The 19791-nt window shown below is 45.2% G+C and overlaps 1 protein-coding gene across 2 annotated transcripts in view; it reads right to left on the bottom strand.

Annotated features, from left to right (window-relative positions):
- NR5A2 (nuclear receptor subfamily 5 group A member 2) overlaps positions 1 to 19791 on the bottom strand; it is a gene marked incomplete at both ends in the record, with an annotated part of 84806 nt that overhangs the window by 57718 nt on the left and 7297 nt on the right. Inside the window, 4 exons of one of the 2 annotated variants that reach the window (XM_082286716.1) lie at positions 9426 to 10072; positions 12793 to 12934; positions 14180 to 14298; positions 16723 to 16860. In XM_082286716.1, coding sequence (XP_082142842.1) covers positions 9426 to 10072; positions 12793 to 12934; positions 14180 to 14298; positions 16723 to 16860 — 1046 coding nt within the window. The remainder of the gene's footprint in view (positions 1 to 9425; positions 10073 to 12792; positions 12935 to 14179; positions 14299 to 16722; positions 16861 to 19791) is intronic. The other variant, XM_082286717.1, reaches the window with a different exon arrangement.

Genomic DNA, 19791 nt, shown 5'->3' with positions numbered 1-19791 from the left:
GTAGCAAATGAAACTTAAATACTTGACACAGGCAGCTTTACAGAAGAAAACAGAAAAATGGCAAATGCTATGAGTGAAAATAGAAATATAGTATTCAAGATCTTAACTTCTTATTTGGACAAAATTCTCACTGGTTACAGTAAAGCTTTTCCTGATACGCAGTACAAGACTGGGTCCATAAGCACAGCCTAACTTACCCTGAAAAATACTATATACAAGACTGATTTGTTCAGCTCTCTATTTAGGAGAGCAAACTGTTATAGGTACATATTTATTTCCTTGTGCAGCGAATTCTGGCCATAGTGTGGGGCTGAGGAAGGTTCCCATCACTGTTAGTCTTTTCTGCTCATACCTTGAAGAGGGAAGAAGCAGATTAGCATGACTAGACAGCCCTGTCTCTGCTTTCCCTGAAGTGCTGGATCATCCCTGAGACTAATCAGTTGCCTAAGGGATGCAGAAAGCTGCTTCTTGAGTGGAGAGGGATTATGACTCAGCACCACCAGTCTGCTCATTACTCAGGACAAACTGGGAGACCGCAGTAAGTATTCCCCAATAAATACCAGAAGGTATCCAGATGAAAAAAAGAGATGGTGTTAACTGTAACACCAGAATAAAGATACAATTCTTTGTCACATTCAGTGTCACTTAGTCAGGGTGATGTTTCCTGTACTCAGCGAACACGCCAGTAAAAGAATTTCCTTGGCATAGAGACAACATGGAAATGTCCTTTTAAAATCAGTTAATACCAACAGAACTCATGAGCTAGCTGGAACCATTTCCTATGCTATGGAAAGAACACTCAAATAAGGTTAACCAAGACATTTCACCCTCCCAGCCTCCCCCCTCCCCATCTATTTCTGGATGTCTTCTTTTGTTCACCCTTTGCTAATTATAGTGGCCTTGCTTAGGTGATATTTATAGTCTTAAAAGAGTTGCATGACTTTTAGAACACTTTATTCATGTATATTTCCTGTGTTTATTGTTGCCTTAACTAATTTTTAAAATTAATTTTACTTGATCCAAGATTTTATTTAGCAACAAATATCAAAGTAACTTTTCTTTCAACAAATGCAAGAGCTGTATTTAGATGTAAAAAGTGTTTTTCTATTTCTGAATTTCTGAAAACAGATTTTAGTTTCTTTCCTTCTCCAAGTGATGAGTATGACAGAAATCTCCAGAATCAAACAAAATGAAATTTCTTTTTTCACTGCAGTATGGTTACTTGGTATTTTATTTTACTAATTTATCCTTTTTTTTTTTTGTCAGTAATGGTTGCTTTAATGAGTGGGATGTTTCCAAGACACAGTGTTAAATATTTTTTTCCCCAGACTACCTTGATGTTTTCCTAACCAGCTATAACTCAACTTCCACAGATTACAGAAATGGAGAAAAGACACTGAGAATGTCTACATAAAATTACATCTTCACTTTCCCACCTGCACCGTGTTTTGTCACTTTCTTAGTTTTCCTTCATTCCTTCTTAAATCTGCCCTTTTGGTTCTTGCAGTGGCACTGAAAATGTGCCTGTAGTAATGCCAGTAGCAACAAATTCCAGTCCCTATTTCAAAATAGCAAATAAAGAACATTTTAAGGAAAACTTTGATGCATGCCTTTCAACTGTATTGAAAGCAGCTGGATTTGGGGAAATGTTAGAGCAAAACCGGTGGTTGAGCTTTCAGCAGAAAGGCTTCTCCTTCCCTGGATGCTGCCCCGCAGTCGGACGCGGTCAGGCGGAGGTAAGGGCGGCAGCTCTGCGGAGAGCCCCAGGCACCCGCGGCTCCCGGTCGGCGCCCGTTCCCTGTCCCTGTGACACACAGGAGCCCTGGCTGGGCTGGCGAAGGGCACTCAGCCACTCGAAGGGAGGGAAGCGATCGGCCCCTTCCCGGGGAGGGCCGCTGGAGCCCCTCAGCCCCCCGAGTCTGGAGGCCGGAGCTGGGCACGGCCCGCGCCACACGCCCTGCCCTGCCCTGCCCTGCCCGCGCTGCAGCGGCGCCTCGGGCTGCCAGCCCCGACCCCTTCACACGGCCCAGAGTCAGCCTCAGGTCAAGAGCAGGAACGTGCGAGAGCAGCAGAGCCGTGGCCCGAGTTAGCCGCTTTTTTTCGGCTTTTCTCCCGTGTTATTTGCGGATGCCTGCGCGGGACACAGCCCCTCGCCTCACTTGTCAGCCCCAACACCCCTCATGGCCCCACCTGGGCCTCACCCACGGCGCCATTCAAGTTCCAGCCCTCCCTGGGCTCCCGCATTGCCGGTACGTGCCCTTGTCTCGTCCCTTCCGATCCTGCCGTGTCCTTGGGGCTCCCAAGGCTCTCTGTAAGGGACAGGTGGAGTGGGATAGTCCTGTGTGGGGGGATGGCAGCCCCTGCCCCTCAGTCAGACTGAGGCAATGGGGCTGCCGTGCCCAGCAGTTTCTGTGGCACGTGGATAGCAAATGTTTCAAATCCATTTTATAGTGGGCCAAGATGATGTGTTGTGATTTAGCCAACATTAGCTCTGAATAAAACTGCTGGAATGGGAAATACTTAAGTCCTTCAGTATATTCCTGTGCTCAGATAGCTATATAAGGTGCCTAGCCTGTTCTGAGTGATCTTGCCATATGCAGCCCAGTTTGAAAACTCTCAGATTTAGGCCTTCTCTCCAATAATGTGTCTGATGACTGAGTGCTGCGGAAAACATATTTGTGGTGCTACAAGAGGCAGCACCAATAACACTCATGGTGAGGAACTACACAGTTTCTCACTCTCCTAGGTATGTTTTGTTCAGATGCTGTGCTTCTACAAGGTTCTTTCATATGGCTGTATAGAAGAACATCCTTTTACATGATACAGCTTCGGCAGGGCTTAATAGGAAGTCTGTAAGCGACTTATGTATGGCTGGGATTTCGTCTTTACTGTAGATGATCCTAAAGGCTACAGGTTAAACGAAGAACATCCTTAAATCTGACCAGAATTGATAAATTTATAGAGGCAAACTTCCACTGTAACTGGGAGCCATCCCATAGAACAGAAATATGATACAGGTAGTGCTAGATCTGAATGATACAGGTACTGTACAAAACCTCTGCATTGGAATGAAACAAGTTCTCTTCCTGCAGTAAGAACTACAGCCTGGTTATACAAAATGTCATAATTTGCAGACGGAAAAATGGCTCTTTTTGGGGTTTTTTGAGCAAAAGCTTGCAAAAAATGGAGATATTTGCAAATGAAGATCTGTCATTCTAACAATAAAAATGTGACTTTATTAAGTGAAATCAGGCAATATATCTGATTCTTCCAAGAGACTGGAATAGTTTAATTTTTAATGTGTAAACCTCTCCATCGTTTGGCAAAAAGGTCGGGCCTTCACAGCAGAAAATAACAGCTAAAAATTGTCTGAAAATACAATAAACTGTCAACATGGCTGAGCATTCCCTGTTCAGTTTCTTAGTACAGCAGTTATTGTTGGACTTAACTTTAACATCACTTTGGACTACTCACAGCATGCAAGTTCTAAGGAGCACTGGTTTTTCATCTTGCCCTACAGCAACGTGATACACATTTGCTAACACACCCAGGTAATCTTTCTATGTCACTGCTGGCAATTGTCAAACTTAAATTGGAACCTTACACTTTGAAGGAAAACAATTAAACTGTAATGTCAAACTTCTGTTTCGTGTAACCAATACCTCAAACTCAGATAAACTCAGTGTCTGCTTCAGGACTTGTAGCAGAAGTGCCTGTAGTTACGTAATTCCTTGTGTCCATACATCAGGCTGTCATTATCTCTGCTTAGGGGCTGGCAGCTTTTGCAATTGTTGCTTGCTCAAATTTTCTCTAGTAAGTAACAAAACTTTCTTACTGCACCATGGCTATTCATGGCAACCTGGGTAGCTTTGCTGGTGAACTGCTGGGGGCAGGTGCCCTCAAGTGCAGAAGTTGTAGTTCTTCCAAACCCACCTACCTGGAACATGGTTCTTAGTCACAGCATGATGCTTAATGGGGTATTAGATAGCAAATTACTAAATCCAGGGAGACTAAACTCAGTCTCCTGCTATCAGGGGTGATAACATTCTACAGCAGAGTGAAACTGAAGTACCAGTTCTGACATGGAAGGGCATAAGAGAATGTAATCTTTCCCTTTATGCATAATAAACATGCCAGCACCGAACAAACTATTTAGAAAGGCTGCAAAATGCCATGCCCACATGCTGAAATACAGTGTTTAATCACAGCCTTTGTTCAGAGAAGAGACAGAAGATCATCATGAAGCTTATTCTAGTAATGTGTTCCTCTACATTTTTAAATGATTGAGGAGTAATTTTCTTAGATCCAGATACACTGAGGCCAGACTAAAAATCAGCAGTTACACATGACAACATATTAACTAACCTGAGTATTGATCTCAGGGGTAGTCCTGCACCTCAGTTTCTGGCAGCTTCCCTGACTGAAAGGACACTGCAGAAATTTTATTTCATCAGCTATGTGAGTTTCATTTCCTGTCCTGATAAACACACACTACAAAGTCCAAAAGCACTTTAAGTTATCAAATTGCACTTGATTACTTAAGCCTAAATAATATATCAACCTTTCATCATCCTAAGAAAAATTTTAAGGCATTTCACTGCTGATTTTTTTTCTCAAAAAACAAAACCCCAGCAAAACCCAAAACTATTTTTTTGCCATTCAGTGCTAATTCCATTTAAGAATTGGATTTCTGTACTGTTATTCTTTATTTTCTATGCATTTCTTGATAGTCAACTACATGTAGACTGAAATTTGAAATGAAAGCTGATATATAGAGTATTACATTACTACATCTATCTAAATAGATTTCACAGAAGGAATTAAGAGCCTCCAGGAGTTCTGTTAATCCTATTCACATTAAGTTTGCACTTATAGAAATAAGTTGAAACTCTGATAATATAGTTGCACTTCTGGGGAATATGTAACACAAAGCTAGGCTTTTGCTTGTTTATGAACTGCCAAAATATCTGTGATGCCATGTACAGTGCAAGTTCTACAGACAGGGTCCTTTTGAGTTATGTGATTAAACCACCATTTCTTTGAAGGCCATGGCTAATGTAAGTATGAGCAATTTATACTTACAGCAAGAAATCTGGCTTGGAACTGATACAGTCTGACATCAACCAATGGCCCAAATTTGCAAACTCAGTGAATAATTGTAGGATGAGCTTCTTTACCATGAAGTACACTGGCTCTTCCTGCAATCATTCACTACATGGTTTGTGCTCACATAGTACTTTGACCTATGACATCCTCACTGAAATAGGCAAATAAGGCAGGCTAGTATTTTTTGTGAGTCACCATTCTTTCAGTGCCTTTTTTTTAACTATTAACATTTAGTTGATTTTCTGATCCTCGCCCAGGAGAAAGTATCCTGATGACTGTTCTAAAATGCAGGTCCTGTGCTTCTCCTGCCCCAGGCAGAGACTGCTTTCTTTTAAGGATTCAGGAATACTTAGCTCTGGAAGCAGTCTTTGAATTTTTCCTGATGTGGGCTGATGAGGAAAGACCAGTCCAGAAAAGCTGTCTGAATCCTTCCTTGGGGTCAGGCAGCCTTTGGACTCTAGAAACTCTTGCAATATTTTCTTTTTAGCTTTGTACAAAGACCTTTCACCTGACTAAGACAGCTGGCGACAAATCTAGCATCCCCAGGGCATTCCTGAGTTTTCTTAGCTGAGGATAAGATAGATATATCTTACTTTTATATTTACTGAGCTTTCAACAACTCCAGAATAGCAAACAAAGGCCTACATTACTATTTCTATTTCTATTACTATTACTATTACTATTACTATTACTATTACTTATTACTACCATCCTATTGGGACCCTACCTCTATTTTATTTCATCTGTGTATAAAGAACCAAACAGAAACATATCTCATTATGAATACATAATGTCAATCCCCAGAATTTATGACTTAATTACTACTTAGAAAGTATTCTGACTTCACAAGACATATAGGGATGTTTGAGATTTTAGCAGGTGTTAAATTCAAATTTACTCGATTGCAATTGACTGTTTTGGATCTTACTCTGACATTATTATTAATCCTGACTAGTTGGCTTCTTTAACTTTTCCATTAGTTTCTGATATCCTACATGAAGGTGAGAGTATCTGCTCCTCAGCAAGTGTGAACATTACATACTCAAATCCATAAACAGGTCATATTCAAATGCAGTGCATGCTGTGGGTAGTTCTACCCAGTCAGTATTTTTCACTTTTACATTGTTAAATGTGTAACATATTCCAAAAGAGAATGAATGAAAATTTGTAGAGCAACAAGTGAGAAGATTGTGATAAGTTTAAGCTGGTAAAAGCTTCAGAAAATAAAGTTTTAAAACAGATTTGTTTTCATTTGATATCTCTTTAAAAAAAACCAAATCTGCAGACAAAAGGAAAGAAAAAAGGAAAACTTAAAAGCTGTAGCTTGGTGGTGGGTTTTTGTTATTATCTCTAGGGTAAATGTGGCCTAAACCACTGACAGACTGGGACAGTATTTTTTATCACATCCTCCTCCTGAATTCTGCTAACTGCAAATCTCTACATTTGGCAGAAAGGAAAATGATTGCTCCTTTATAACTGAAGAGACAAGAGTTTAAGAAAAAATTTAGAATGAAGTGAAAAGATACAGTAAATAATTGCAAACATGCTGCCTGGTAACTCATACCCAGTTGTGCAAGGCATTGCTCATCATGACAAAGTCAAAATGAATTTCATACAAACCACATTTATACTTTTTTACTGTTTACTTATTACTGTTTAATTATTTGAGTAATTTAAAATTTTAGTCCCGGAGGTCTGCTAATGCACCTGTCTTATTTGAAAGACAGCTCAATATTCACTTGTTTAGACAAGTAGGAATAATAGTAAAATATCTTTTTGAGCAAATACATACTTCTCAGCTGTGAATAGATAGGGAACAAAGTTAACTGTTCTGAAAATCGAATTGCATCTTTATCCCAATTGCCTCCCCTTCCTTCTGCATTTACAATCTGTCATATCCTTAGGTGGCTTTTTTTTTTACCCTCTCCCACAGGTATTCATGTCCTGTGGAGCAATCTGAAATACCTGCTTTTGCTACCTTGATCAGAAGAACCTGAAATCATGGATGGATAGAAGAGAGCTGTATTCAGGAAAGGTTTGGAAATCTTTTGTTTAATATTGTTACTGTCCTCTCAACTGAAAAGAGAGATGTTGTTACCCAGTTCTGTTAAAAAAGTAGGGTCTGATCTAAACAAGCTTTTGAAATTGAAAAGCTTAAAATTCTTAGCACTGTGTATAATCTGGTCCCTAAATTTTGGATGTGGATGGATTTTGAAGTGAGTTGTTACTGTTTTGGAATGCTGTGCAATTTTGTTGATCATGTCCAGTTAAAAAAAATAATCTGGATATGCCAGAAGGTATGAAACTGTCTGACCTCAAAGCTTCCAAGATGCAAAGGGTACAAACATTAAGGTGAAAGCAATGCTTTCTACAAACGTGTGAAAATCAGTTCATGAGCCAAAGGCTCTACGTAGTAAATTTTTAGCATATATGTATTTCCAGAAGGCTGTGTGTACATGGTAATACATCCAGAACCAGGAGAAGTTGGTCAGCATTTTCATAAAAAAATTCTGCATCTTTTGTGTCCATACTAGTAAACATAGCTTGGTTGAAGAATATAATCCAGGCTGAGGTTGGAGGTGAAGACCATCTCTAAAACTGTTCCCAGTATAGCATGTTGAATGCTTATAAAATTTCTCACTTTAATAATAAATGGAATTCTAGGGCAAATCGTAACTTAAAAATTTTAGCACTGAAAGGTATATGAAAGACAGTCATTTTTAACACTGTTACTCTAGACTAAAGTACTCCCCAGTGTATGGGTAGAAAGATCTGGTCTCACATATTTACAATAGAGTCTATTGGAAATACAACATGTTCACAGTTTCAATTGTTAAATTATTTAAAGTGGGTAGCATGGCTTATAGCTGACTACAAAATTGTATACAACTGAGATAGCAAACATATGGCAGTCTTTTCCTTACTTTAATGCATTTTGATTTTCCTCTCTGAGTAAACTTCCTCTCTTCTTTCTTTTTGAATAGACTGAGTTTTCAATGATTCCTGCAATCATTCTCAGGAAAAACTGGGGAGAAGCTGGAATTGTATATGCAGCATATACAGCTTGCTTTTCTTATAATCAGGCTTTATTTCATGTGTCCATGTCCTTATGGTCATGACAGACATACTGTTGTGGCAAGCTTTCTGAGTGCAGCTTTTCAATGTATCTCCCTTTTGTGCTCTTAATTCCTGTAGATTCAATTCTCAGTGAAATCCTACAGTAAGTGTTACATTTGGAAGCTGAGTTATTTTCCCGTTGTTTGAAAGTAGTCAGAAATTACGGGAGGTCATAAAACTTCACAGATTTCAGTAGCAAATACTTATGGCAAAAACAGCTTTCTGTAGTAAACAGACACAGTAACTAGCAATGTAGCAGGGAAATTCAGATGTGAGTTGAGTTCATCATCCTGAGGGTTTTTTTGAGACTAAAGATTATTCTTTCCAGAGCTAATTTCTGTATCAAGACAGTGGTTAAAAACTGTAGTTCTTATCTATTGTCTGATCTCAAATTTTTGGCTTAAAATTTCTGACTTGAAATTTCAGACCTGATCATAACAGACCACAAAGCTGCTTTAACAAGTCTGAGGAATGCAAATGGGGGAATTACGCACAGAAAGCTGTGCATGAGGATTTCCTGGGTGTGCCAACAAAATTAAGAGCCTAGAGGTCATTGTAGCAGCCTAGACTAAAGGAATCCCCCATGTATCAGCAGTGATGAGAACCAAAAGGAGTCCATTAGGTATCTACTTCCTCCTTGCTTTCTGTTCCGTCTGTATCCTGCTTAGGTTTCAGCCTGCATAGTTAATTAGACACACGGGAATGAATAAAACAATATCCCATTGAGAAACGGAATATTCCAAATATGGGCTTATATAAAGTGTGAATGGAGATGGACAGAAATAGCATTCCCCCATATGTTAAGTAAGGTAATGAAATAATTACATAAATGAATGTGGAATGGTGTAACAGGTGTGCTTACAGCCCTGAATACAAGCCAGACAGTGAGCGAAGCTGACAGGGAAGGAGTAGAATTTATGTGAGGCCCTATGGATGTTAACAACAGTTGTGATAAATACTGAAGTACAGAAAAGATGAACTGAATATTGGATCTCTTTGGTACAGCTAATTACAGGCTCAGGTGGAAGTCAGCAGCAAGTTTCTCCTTGTAATAGTCTGCCTACTTCAAGCCAAATAAATAAGGAATGAGATGCTTGGGGGGGAGAAAACAAAACCTGTGCTTTCCTGCTTGAAGTACAAGATTGTAAGAAAAAATTTTTTTTCTTGACTGAATGATAATGTAATGTAAGATCGTTACCTACCTTAAGTTCTCTAAAGAAGATGCTACTCCTAGCCCACTCAACAATGGAGAAGAGCGTTTGGTCAGCCATTTTACACATAAGCCCGAATGTGTTGAGCTTCTCGTGTTTGCTTCTGTTGGCTTGCTCTTGCTGCAGATATGCCATGATTTTAGCTTGGACTTGCGGCTCATCTGGCTCACATTTCAGGAGTTCCAATATCAGATGTGGGATACTTGCTGGTGAGCTTGTTTGATAACTATCCATGTATGAGTAGCCCATTATTGACTCTGGTGAGCTAGTGTAAGGGTCAGGGTACTCGGACTTGATAGCACGGCTTGGAAAATGGCCATAGGTTTGGTAGCCTTGCAAACTGCCATGGGGAGGCATTGTCATGCTGATCGGAGAGGTCACAAAGGGACTCCTGTCATAGTCTGTAGGAGGCAAGGCAGTATGGTTCAGAGGTAGGCCTTTAGAAGCTGAATGGATGTTCTGAATTGCAGAGGATATTGTCAGGTCAGTTGGCATTGCTTGGATCACCTGAGTCATGGCTTCCAGTTTCAGTCCATTTGCTCGGATAAGGGCTTTCTTCTGCTGCTTCAGTGCCCTGTCTCTCTTGTACATTGGTCCAAACTTGTTTCGACCACCACGCATTCGGTCAGCTCGCACAGCTGTCAGGGGAGAGGAGGTCGTAAATCATTATTAACACTTGGAATCAACATTCTTTAATCAAACATGTATTAGGAAAGAGCAGAAATGTAAAAACGTAACTCTTCTTTTTTTTTTTTCCAAATTCAGAGTTGCATTTTTATTCCTAAAGAAAAGGATTTATTTTGACTTAACAAATGTCACTTTTTTCTGGTGATTTAAATGTCACATGCATATATTACTAACAAAGAAGGACTTCTCTGTACATTGATTAGGACACAGGGACAAACACAATGGATGGCTACAGGAATTTCACACCTGCTATGGGATCATGTGGAAATCTCAATGTACATTTGGGTTTATATCAAGCTACTATGTCATTAAGAAACAAGGGCTGAAGTCCAGAATTTGTCTGAGACGTATCCAGCAGACCACATTGTCTCATTATAATCATTCCATTACTGCCTTCCACCGCAGCAAAACATCTGAAATGTAAATTGTGAAATGTTCAGTAGTCACAAAGGAGAATACATTTCTCTTGGCAAAAAGGGAGCATTTCCTTTTGATGATTCTGTTCAGGTTGGTGTAAAACTTTGAGATTTCTAGTAAGCTGAACAGCTCTATGGAAATGTTTAGCTGCAGTTGGAATGTGCAGAGAGAAAGCTGTCAGCTTGCTGCCTTCCACATGGAAGATAGAAGTGAAACAGAAACTATTGACACTGTTCTGGCTTATAATATCTCTGGAATTAGAAATAATTAAAACAAATCCTACTCAACAGCTGCCTTGGGAGTCATACTGGTGGTCTCTGTCACAGCAGTGTCTGTCACCATGGGATATATGTAATGGACTAGTGAGGAGCTTTCACCAAGCCCACCTTGCCCAACGGCAGTTTGATTGAAAGAGGAACCTTTGACAGCCTGGTGACATGTTGAGACTGCTGAGATAGCTGGAGGTTAAGTTCTTGAGCTTTTTATCTTAGGGATTAGTAGGACATTAAAAATTTATTATGAATGCTAGATACGCATCATATTGTACCTTATCGTAAGGACTTTAACGTTTAATGATTTTTTTTGGTCCATGGTAATTTATGAAGTAGACTTTTAAGGCTATATATATCACTATCAGGGAAATACACATATAATGTCACAAGTATTTACAATTAGGAGAGCACATGTTCTCCAAATTTTCTAAACAAGGGAAAAGAAGTTGTATGGATGTGTATATAAGGAAGCTAAAGTACATTTTCTGCAGTACCTTTAAAACTCCAGGTGCTTTGCTTGAATTTGTAGGAAAAATGAGCTGCCAGTATTGCTGCTGAATGTTGACTTTAAACAAAATGCACAAAATTAATTACATCACTAGTAAATGTAATTAATTTTAAATCTCTATACACAGTATCCTCACAGGTACTTTGCAATTAAAGACTATGAGCCAAATTGGATTACCAAGTGCTTTTGTATAACTCCTACTTAAATTTAAGGTGAACTTTAATCACGGAAGACAAAATTTGGTCTTGTATCATCAGCAAGTGAGAGGAGTTAAAAGTAGGAGTAGACAAATGTATTTTATGCTTCTTCTTAACGCCAACAATGACAAAAGGATTCCACATGTCCTGTAATTGTACTATTTGAATTTAGAAGCACATGCGGTGATTCAGGATGTTTGGTGCCGTGTGTCAGTGCTAGCTCTGTCTTGTGGGCAAATACAACAGTATGGAATCAATCAAACTGCAGGAGGCTGATTTTTCTGTTTGTTTCAGTTATATCAACAGCTTTCCTTTGCCAGAGCCTGGTGTCTGGGTCTTATCCTTTCTGGTTCCCTTCATGGCTTATGGTTTTCCTCCTTGGCCTGATTTTTCCCGGTTAAGTGTCTAGGGTGAATGTCATTTCAGTACAATTGTAACAAGAAGGAATTTAGGAGCTTGTCCTTGGTCAAGGGAAAATGTCATCTGCTGTGAAATCTGAATTTTAATATTTTATATATCAAAGTTAGAATGAACTATGTATGATTCACTAATTCAAGTTGATGGTATTTTTGCATTCGGTTATCTCAAAGGGCATTGTACACTTTTCATTGTTCTCTGTAGATGAGAAAGTGAAATGAAGTCAAAAAGTGTACTTCAAAATGCCTTATTCTCTTTCAGTTGCAATAGCCTTGCAGGTGTATCATCACAAAAATATAGGACACAACTTTAGAGATTATTTGGTTCCTTAATCTCAAAGGCAAGTCAGTGTGAGAAAAACCCTTATTTCATCTGTTTCTTTTGTTCTGCCTTGTTGTCAGAAGAATATATGTAAAAACCCCCAAACAACCCAACCCTAGATAAAATACAAATAAAATCAGATCTCTCTTCATACCAAATGTAACAATTATTTTTTCTAATCTGGACACTTGTTACATATTTTATGTTTGATCTAAATTAAGTTTTTTTAAAAAGATGCAAAGTTATTCAATCTACATCCATGAAGTCACAAACTAAAAGCCTGAAATATCAAACTATATACTTATATGACAAAATGGATTATGGTTTTGACTGGTTGCTAAATGGTAGTGATCTACCATTTACTTATTAGTTTTTTTTTATAAAGCAACAAATTCACTGAGCATACAAAGTAACCTTTTATTATAATTTCAAAGCCATAAACATATAACTTTTATATAAATATAAAATACAATGCAGTAACATCTTATCCTATTATTTCATAATATAGTTGAAGATACCAGCAAGACTATAGCTCTTACCTTCCAATTTCATTCCAACACTTAGACATTTTTGAAATCGACAGTAAGGACATCGTTTTCGCTGTGTTTTGTCAATCTGGCAATTCTGATTTTCTATACATGTGTACCTTTTGTTATTCTGGACTGTTCTCTTAAAGAATCCCTGTATGATAGACACAAAAATTAGCCTGTTTTGCTTGAACGTGTGTTTCAGCATTTTATGGAAATCACTGTAATACAATTTTCAGATGTCATTCGAGCACTTACAAAGTTACATAGTTTATTTTAAATTAGTCAGCTGAGCCCAGGAGAAAGCCACCAGAATCCAGAGGAGGTTTTCTTGTGTTAGTGCTGTGTTTTATAGGCTTAATGCCAAAGCTTGGTAAGACTTTAGGAAGGCTGTAGCCTTCTGTGCTTCTAACACTGCTGGCGAAATAGTGACACTGACCGGTTCCTATCGTATCCTTTAATCATTGCAGAATTATTAAAGTCTTCCTTTTAAAGTAGTTTTACATGAAATAAGTAGGAACACTGTTGCAAAGATAAGAGAAGTACAGAGTACCTATGGCTATTCTACATCCCAGTGGGGCATGTTGGAGGCACAGTAAGTGCTTGTCATTCACTTCTCATTGATTATTTTTTTAGTGAAAATATAGTGGGCTAAGTTAATTTTTCCATGCAACTAAATGTTTTAAATTGCATTGTTCTAGCAAAGGAGTTTCGCTTACAGAGCACTGCTTAAATAACTGTAAAAAACCTTTAAAAATTTTTACATGAAAAATCTGACCTGTCATAAATTCACCATTATTTAAACCTTATAGAAAAATAGACCGACACAGGTATGTTCATTTTTCTATATGTTAAATGGTTACTGGACTTTGTGTGTCAAGTGAGCTCTGACAGTTACAGTTTGCATGAAAAAAGTGCATGGTCATTATAATCACAGAAATTTACATTGCAATATTGAAGGATGAAAATAAAAATCTTAAGAAAGCTGCATTAGATTTTGGAAAGCTGATCTGCATTGAGGATAATCTTCCTACTTTATCCTCCAGAAAAAGAAATACTCTGAAAATATACAAATCAACTAAAACCAGTATTTAGGACAGTTAGGAGTGAAAGTTGTTCTAGAACTACATCACAACAGCAAAATACTTAAAAGCAATGACAAAACTACAATGCAAAACAGTCCAAGTTGTTTCCATTTGTGCAGATGTCTCTCTCAAAGAGACTTTTAAGTCCTAAAGCTTTTTGGTGGTTAATTATTTTATGTGAATGTATTAAGAAACATATCAGAAATAACCCGAATTATTATACATCTGGTTTATTTAAGTATCCTTTTTTTTTCTGTCTATATTTGAAACATTTTTGCTGTGCATGTGTTTTTATGGAGTAATTAGTACAGAACCTTGCAGCTTTCACAGGTGAGAAGTCCATAATGGTACCCAGACACTTTGTCTCCACAGACTGGACACAGCTCTTCAAGGTCTTCATCATAAGAGTAATTCACCATTTTAAACTGAGACACTGGGGGAAAGGAGAAATAGCACATTCAATTAGAATTTACATTACTAATTCAAATATTCTGCAACTTTTCTCATCTAGAGAAAAAGCTTACTTAAACAAGGACACCACTGAAAAGAGAGAGAAAAAAGTTTTATTTTAAAAAACAAATTGCATGGAGACTTGCAAATTTCCATCATCAGCAAGTCTGCATGGTACTTAACAAGTGTAACAAAACGCATCAGCTTCTAAGTTTTATGTTCTAAATATTTATACTTAAAGAGTGCCTTTAGCCTAGTCCTTACTTTATGGAATCACAAACTGAAAAAATTCATTTAAATCCGAAAAGGATCAGGAGCAAGCTTTAAAGAAGCAGAACGAAACTTGCATATTGTAAACTTGTATATTTCACTTGTATATTGAAAGTAATTATTTTCCCTTAAAGTTTTCTTTCAACATCAGCCCGTAAATTTTTACCTCGACTAAACCTGTATCTCACAGTGCACTTTTGCACTGCACGAAATCCAAGGTAGTTGCTCACAAAACCAGTTTAAAACGGCCTCCCCCGCGCCTCCCAAGCCCGTCGTCTCGGGGTGACCACCACCCCTGCGGGCCGGGGCGAGCGCTGCGTGCCGGCACCCCCGGCTGCCGCAGCCAGCGGGTCCGCGGCCACGGGGGAGACGCTTTTTAGCTGTCCACGTGTCGGCAGAGGGACAGCGAGCCGCGACCGCCGTGCTCGGGGGATGCGGCCAGGGTCTGCCCGGCCGGCAGACCCCGCGTCCCCGCTGCCGGGGGCTGGCGTGAAACCTGCACGCAGGGGCCGCCTGAAGTTTCCGCTGCTCGGGGAAACGCAGGGAGGAGCCGGCCGTCAAGAGGGAACGGGGGGCTAAAATATGCGGAATGAAAGCACGGAGCGCGGTTACTCGAGCCGGGGTCCCCTCGCAAGGAGCCCAGTCAGCCGCTCCGATTATTCGTAAGAGGAAACTCAGCTGCTCAATCCAGGGCCGATTTCCTTCCCCTTCCCTAAAGGGTGGCTAAACCTCCGACCTGCTCGGCGAGCACCGTGGCAGCGGAGGACTCTTGAACACAGCAAGAGGCTCTGGGCATCGCCCTTGGACTGCTTAGGATGTCGCCTCTTTGTCTTTACCTCCGCGGCTGCCACACAGTTCGGGGGCACCGGGGCGGTCAGACTCCGCCCGAAGCCCCCGGCCCGGCTGTCCGGTTTGCCAAGGCAAGGGGCTGCGCCCCGGCGTTCGAGGGAGCTCGGGGGCACTGTCCCGCCGTCACACTGCCGGCAAACGTTTCCTGAGCCACCTCGGCACGCCTGGGGATCTCCGCCTGTCAGCGGCGTGGGGCGGACACGGGGCGGCCGCAGGCGGAGGAGGAGGAGGGTCCGGCCCTCCCCTCTGCTCCCGCGGTCGCGGCTCCAGGGTCCGACGCTGCGACGAAGTTCCCCTCCCCGTAGGAAAAACCAAGTGGGAAATCAGGGCTTTTCCAAGCGCCGTGCGGTAGCACGGGAGCCTCCTCCGCGGGAGAGGAAAGGGGCGGTCGGGTCGCCCCCACTACCTCCGAGGCCCCCGGCCCACTCTGCCCCTACTTCCCAGCAGGCTCCCGAGAGGAGAGGGGATCATTTCTCAAGAGCAGCCGGGACGGGAGTTTCTGCCCCGGGAGAGTCGTGCAGGACGGGGCGGGCAGTGCCCGCATACCGGGCTGCCGGCTCCAAAGCAGGGAGCCAACCCTCGGCGGGGTCTGCGCCGGCTCCCTCGGCGCACCACTCCGGCCCCGAGCAGGGCACCGGGGATAGTCCGGTTCCGCCACCCCACATAGACATTTCCAGCGCCATCCCAGCTCGGGCATCCCTCTGCCTTCCTGGGTACCCCGCAAGGGCGCAAATCCGCCACGGACTCCGGAGCTCTCTCCTGCGAAGTTTCGCGACACCGCCGCTGCCACCTGCACGGTACCTGTGGGCGCCGCACCCGCGGGACAGAGCCCTCGGGTCCCGTTCCGGGACGGTGTGTGACACACGGGGTGCTCGCCAGAACTTTCACGCGTAACTCCCCGTGCCATAAACTTCGAGGCAGTTTTGCGCGGAACGGAAATGAGACCGAGATCCCCTGGATCTGCAGCGGGGCCGGGCAGTGTCCGACGGGACGTCTGCACCTCAGGGAAGGCTCCCGCCGGCTAGATGCTTGACGGCTCCTCGGCCCCGTTTGCACCTTCTGAGCAGGGCCTTGTCGTCGGCCCTGGCGCCTCGGCCCCCCGGTGCCCGCTCGAGTCACCCTGAAAGCTGGCCCGCGAAGGCAGGGGCTCGGCGGGGCGCGGAGCGGGCGGTGACGGGGCAGCTCACGAACAACTGCCGCAAACTTTTTTGGCAGGACGAAGGGGCGCTTTGCCGAGGGAAAACCCGAGCGTGCGCGGAGGGGGAGCGCCGTGCGCCTCCCCCCTTACCTTGCATGTTTTCCGGCATCTGCCCCTGTTCCCCATTCGACCGGGCGAGTCCCAGGGCCTCCGTTTCCACTTTGGGTAGCATGACAAGGCGGCTGCGGGCCGGGCTGGGGGCTCCGTGTCCGTCCGCGACACCAGCACCTGGACACGGCAGCACAGATTTAGCTGGAGCAAGGGACGCTCGGCGGCTGCTGCCTCTTCCCCCTCTTCCTGTTCTTCCCTCCCTCTGCTCCACGCCAGCCCTTGCCCAGCTGCAGCGGGAGCACCGAGCGGCCCCGGCCGCCGGGAAGCACCGCCGGGTGCCCGCGGCTAGGGGAGCCGCGGAGCGGTAGTCGGGCTGCAGGCGGCGGGGGGCGGACGAGAGAGAAGGAGGAGGAGGAGGAAGACCGGGGGTGCCGGGGAGGAAGGAGGAACCCCGGGAGCCCGCAGCAGCTCCGCCCGGGGCTCAGTACGGCGGCAGCCCGGCGCCCCGATCCATGCGGAGCAGCACAGTGCACAGGAGCACTCTGCCGCCGCTGGTGCTGCTGGACAGGGTTCCCACCCCCGTCCCCCTCCTCCCTTCCTCCCTCCTCCTCCTCCCCCTCCCTCTCCTCCTCCCCCTTTTCCCCCCGGTACAAGTGCGGAGGTGCCGAGTCGGGACCTCTAGCCCCGGGCCCGCGGGGAGGCGCTCCCGGAGCCCGGGGGGTGCAGGGAGAGAGGTCTCCGGCGAAGGGGGGCCCCGACACCGCGACTGCAGCCAATAAGGCAGAGGCGGGATTAGCAACACCCCCCGCGCACACACACACACAGAGCACACACCGTGGCCCAGTGAAGTCACCCCCTACCCGGTTCTTAAACGGGGCTGCGGTGTGAGGGTCTGGGCTGCTGCTTCCCCTCCCTTCCACAGCGGAGCCCGACGGGCCACCAGCCTAGCCGAGCTGGGCTACGCCTGCACTGCCTTCAGCGGCCGTGCCTCTTTGCCAGTGGGCAGCCACACTCAATCTCTCTTGGGGCCGGAGGGGCAATGCCTTCGCCCGGCCAGCGGCGGCTGCGGAGACCCCGGCCCTCGCCTTCCTTCTTGAGCGGGTGGGGTGAACAGCGGAAACCCCAGCCCTTGCGGCCACGTTGCCGCCGCCCAGCCCTGGGGTCTGATACAAGCAAGCGGGAACCGCGTTGGAGCTCGCTGTACCTATTCAGGCTTTTCGGGTGTCCCTTCTCTAAGCTTCTTGCGAAGTCGGCCAGTGTCAGCCGCATCGTTTGCACAAAAGCCAAAGCCCTGGCAGAGGCATCCCTTGAGCCCTTTTCCCCGATTCACAGTGCAGCAATCGGCACTCGTTTGCAAGTTGTCCCAAAGAACTCGTTTCTCGCAAGTGGGTGCCTCAGCGGCGAGAGCGTTGCGGGGGCTACGGGGGAGACTGAGTGCCGACCGCCCGGCGAGCCGGGCCGGAGGTCTGCTTGCCCTCGTTGACCTTTCCGCCCCTCTCTCGCCGGGACGGTCCGGGGCGTTCCGCCCCGTTCCTAACTGCGCCGCATAGGTTTGATGGTGTGGGATGAACGATATTTGCACCTTGGAAAGCATCCGAGCCCCTCATCCAAGCGCTCTGTTGCCCGTACTCCTCTGCCTCTTTAATCTGTATACAGTGCTGTATATATTAAGAGCTTAAAATGTTTGGCGATGAAAATTGCTTCCGATGGAAAGTGGGGCGCGGGTGTCTCCAGCGCGGAGTATGGCATTTCCCATCGTCTGGGAGAGAGATAGTAAAAACTGGCGGTTGTAACTTATTCAGTAGTGTTGATGATCGCAGGGTGAACCCGCGCTGGGACAAGCATTCCACATGCAGAGAGCGGACTCGGCTGTGCTCTTAACTTTTTGCATCCAGTAGCTGGGAGACCTTTGCTAATTCAACGCAGATTCCGAGCCAACCCAAGACCAGCACCACCGGACTAGAAAAAGTCTTTTCTCCCTTCCCTGTGCAGCGTTTGATAATTGTGGGATGGATCCAACGTTCAGAGAGGCTCGGACCTCTCTGTCGCCTTCCATTCTCACCTTTCGCCATTCCCCCTCGGGCAGGAGCGCGAGCGGGCGAACGATACCAACGCGTTATTTCTCAAGTTATAATTTCACAATTTAACAGGACGGCTGCGAATAAGTTTTAGGACAGCAATATGGTGAGCTGCAGGAGCGAACAGCTCGATGGCTGAGACGAGGTGGCTGAAAACCATCTAGAGAGAATGACTCCGTTTCTAGCCAGAAACAAGTCGGGCTGAGACCCTGTCTCGGCCCTTGGGAAGTTATTCCCAGGAGCATTAGTTACAAACAGTCCCTGTCAGGCGTCACCGTGTAGCATCGCCCTGCGCTGAGCCCGGGCGGTTCAACGCTGGCGGCGACAACGGAGCAGCGCCGGCTCCGCTCGCTCCCCCGGGCGCCCGCCGTGAGGGCTGCGGGTCGGGGGTCTCCGGGCCGGGGCCCTCCGGCCTTCCGAGCCTGCAGCCGGGCCGCCTGGGCCCGACGGGCGGCCAGAGCACGCCGGGGGCGGCTCGCAGAGGAGCGGCGCCTCCTCGCAGCCCTTCCCCGCAGGAGAGGAGTTGTCAGAGCACAGCCCCAGGTGCATTTACAGCAGAACATCGGGACACCTGCGGACCTGGGTCCTGCAGCCCGCTGGGCTCCATCGGGGACAGCCGATCCCCTCCCTCCCGCTCGCCGCCGGGTGGGTCACGCCGCTTGGCGACGCCCCGACGGGGCGCTCCGTGCTGCCACTCTCGTTACTGCTGCTCCGGGAGGGCAGCCGCATTTGGGAAAAAGCCGGGAAAGGAAACGCCGCATCCGGACAGGGCAGGCGAAACCAGCTTGAGTGCTGCCGGGGTCAAGCGGGCTGCGGCCCCCACGGGCACGGCGGCCAAGTGTCCCCGCAGGCTGGTGGCCCGCGCAGGGCCGGCTCTCCCTGGACAACACTCCCCCGCGGGCACGGCCCTAGCACCGCTCCCTGGGCTCTTCCCTCCTACTCGGGGGCTTAATGTCATTCTGCCTGGGAAGTGTCTGGAGTGAGCTCCAACCGTACATGGCAAAGTCACTCTGCGAGCTATTGCTGTGGA

This window comes from Coloeus monedula (assembly GCF_965178545.1).
Source record: "Coloeus monedula genome assembly, chromosome: 9".
Classification (NCBI taxonomy): Eukaryota; Metazoa; Chordata; class Aves; order Passeriformes; family Corvidae; genus Coloeus; species Coloeus monedula.
The sequence above is the reverse complement of the archived record's forward strand: the minus strand, read 5'-3'. Positions and strand labels throughout refer to the sequence as shown.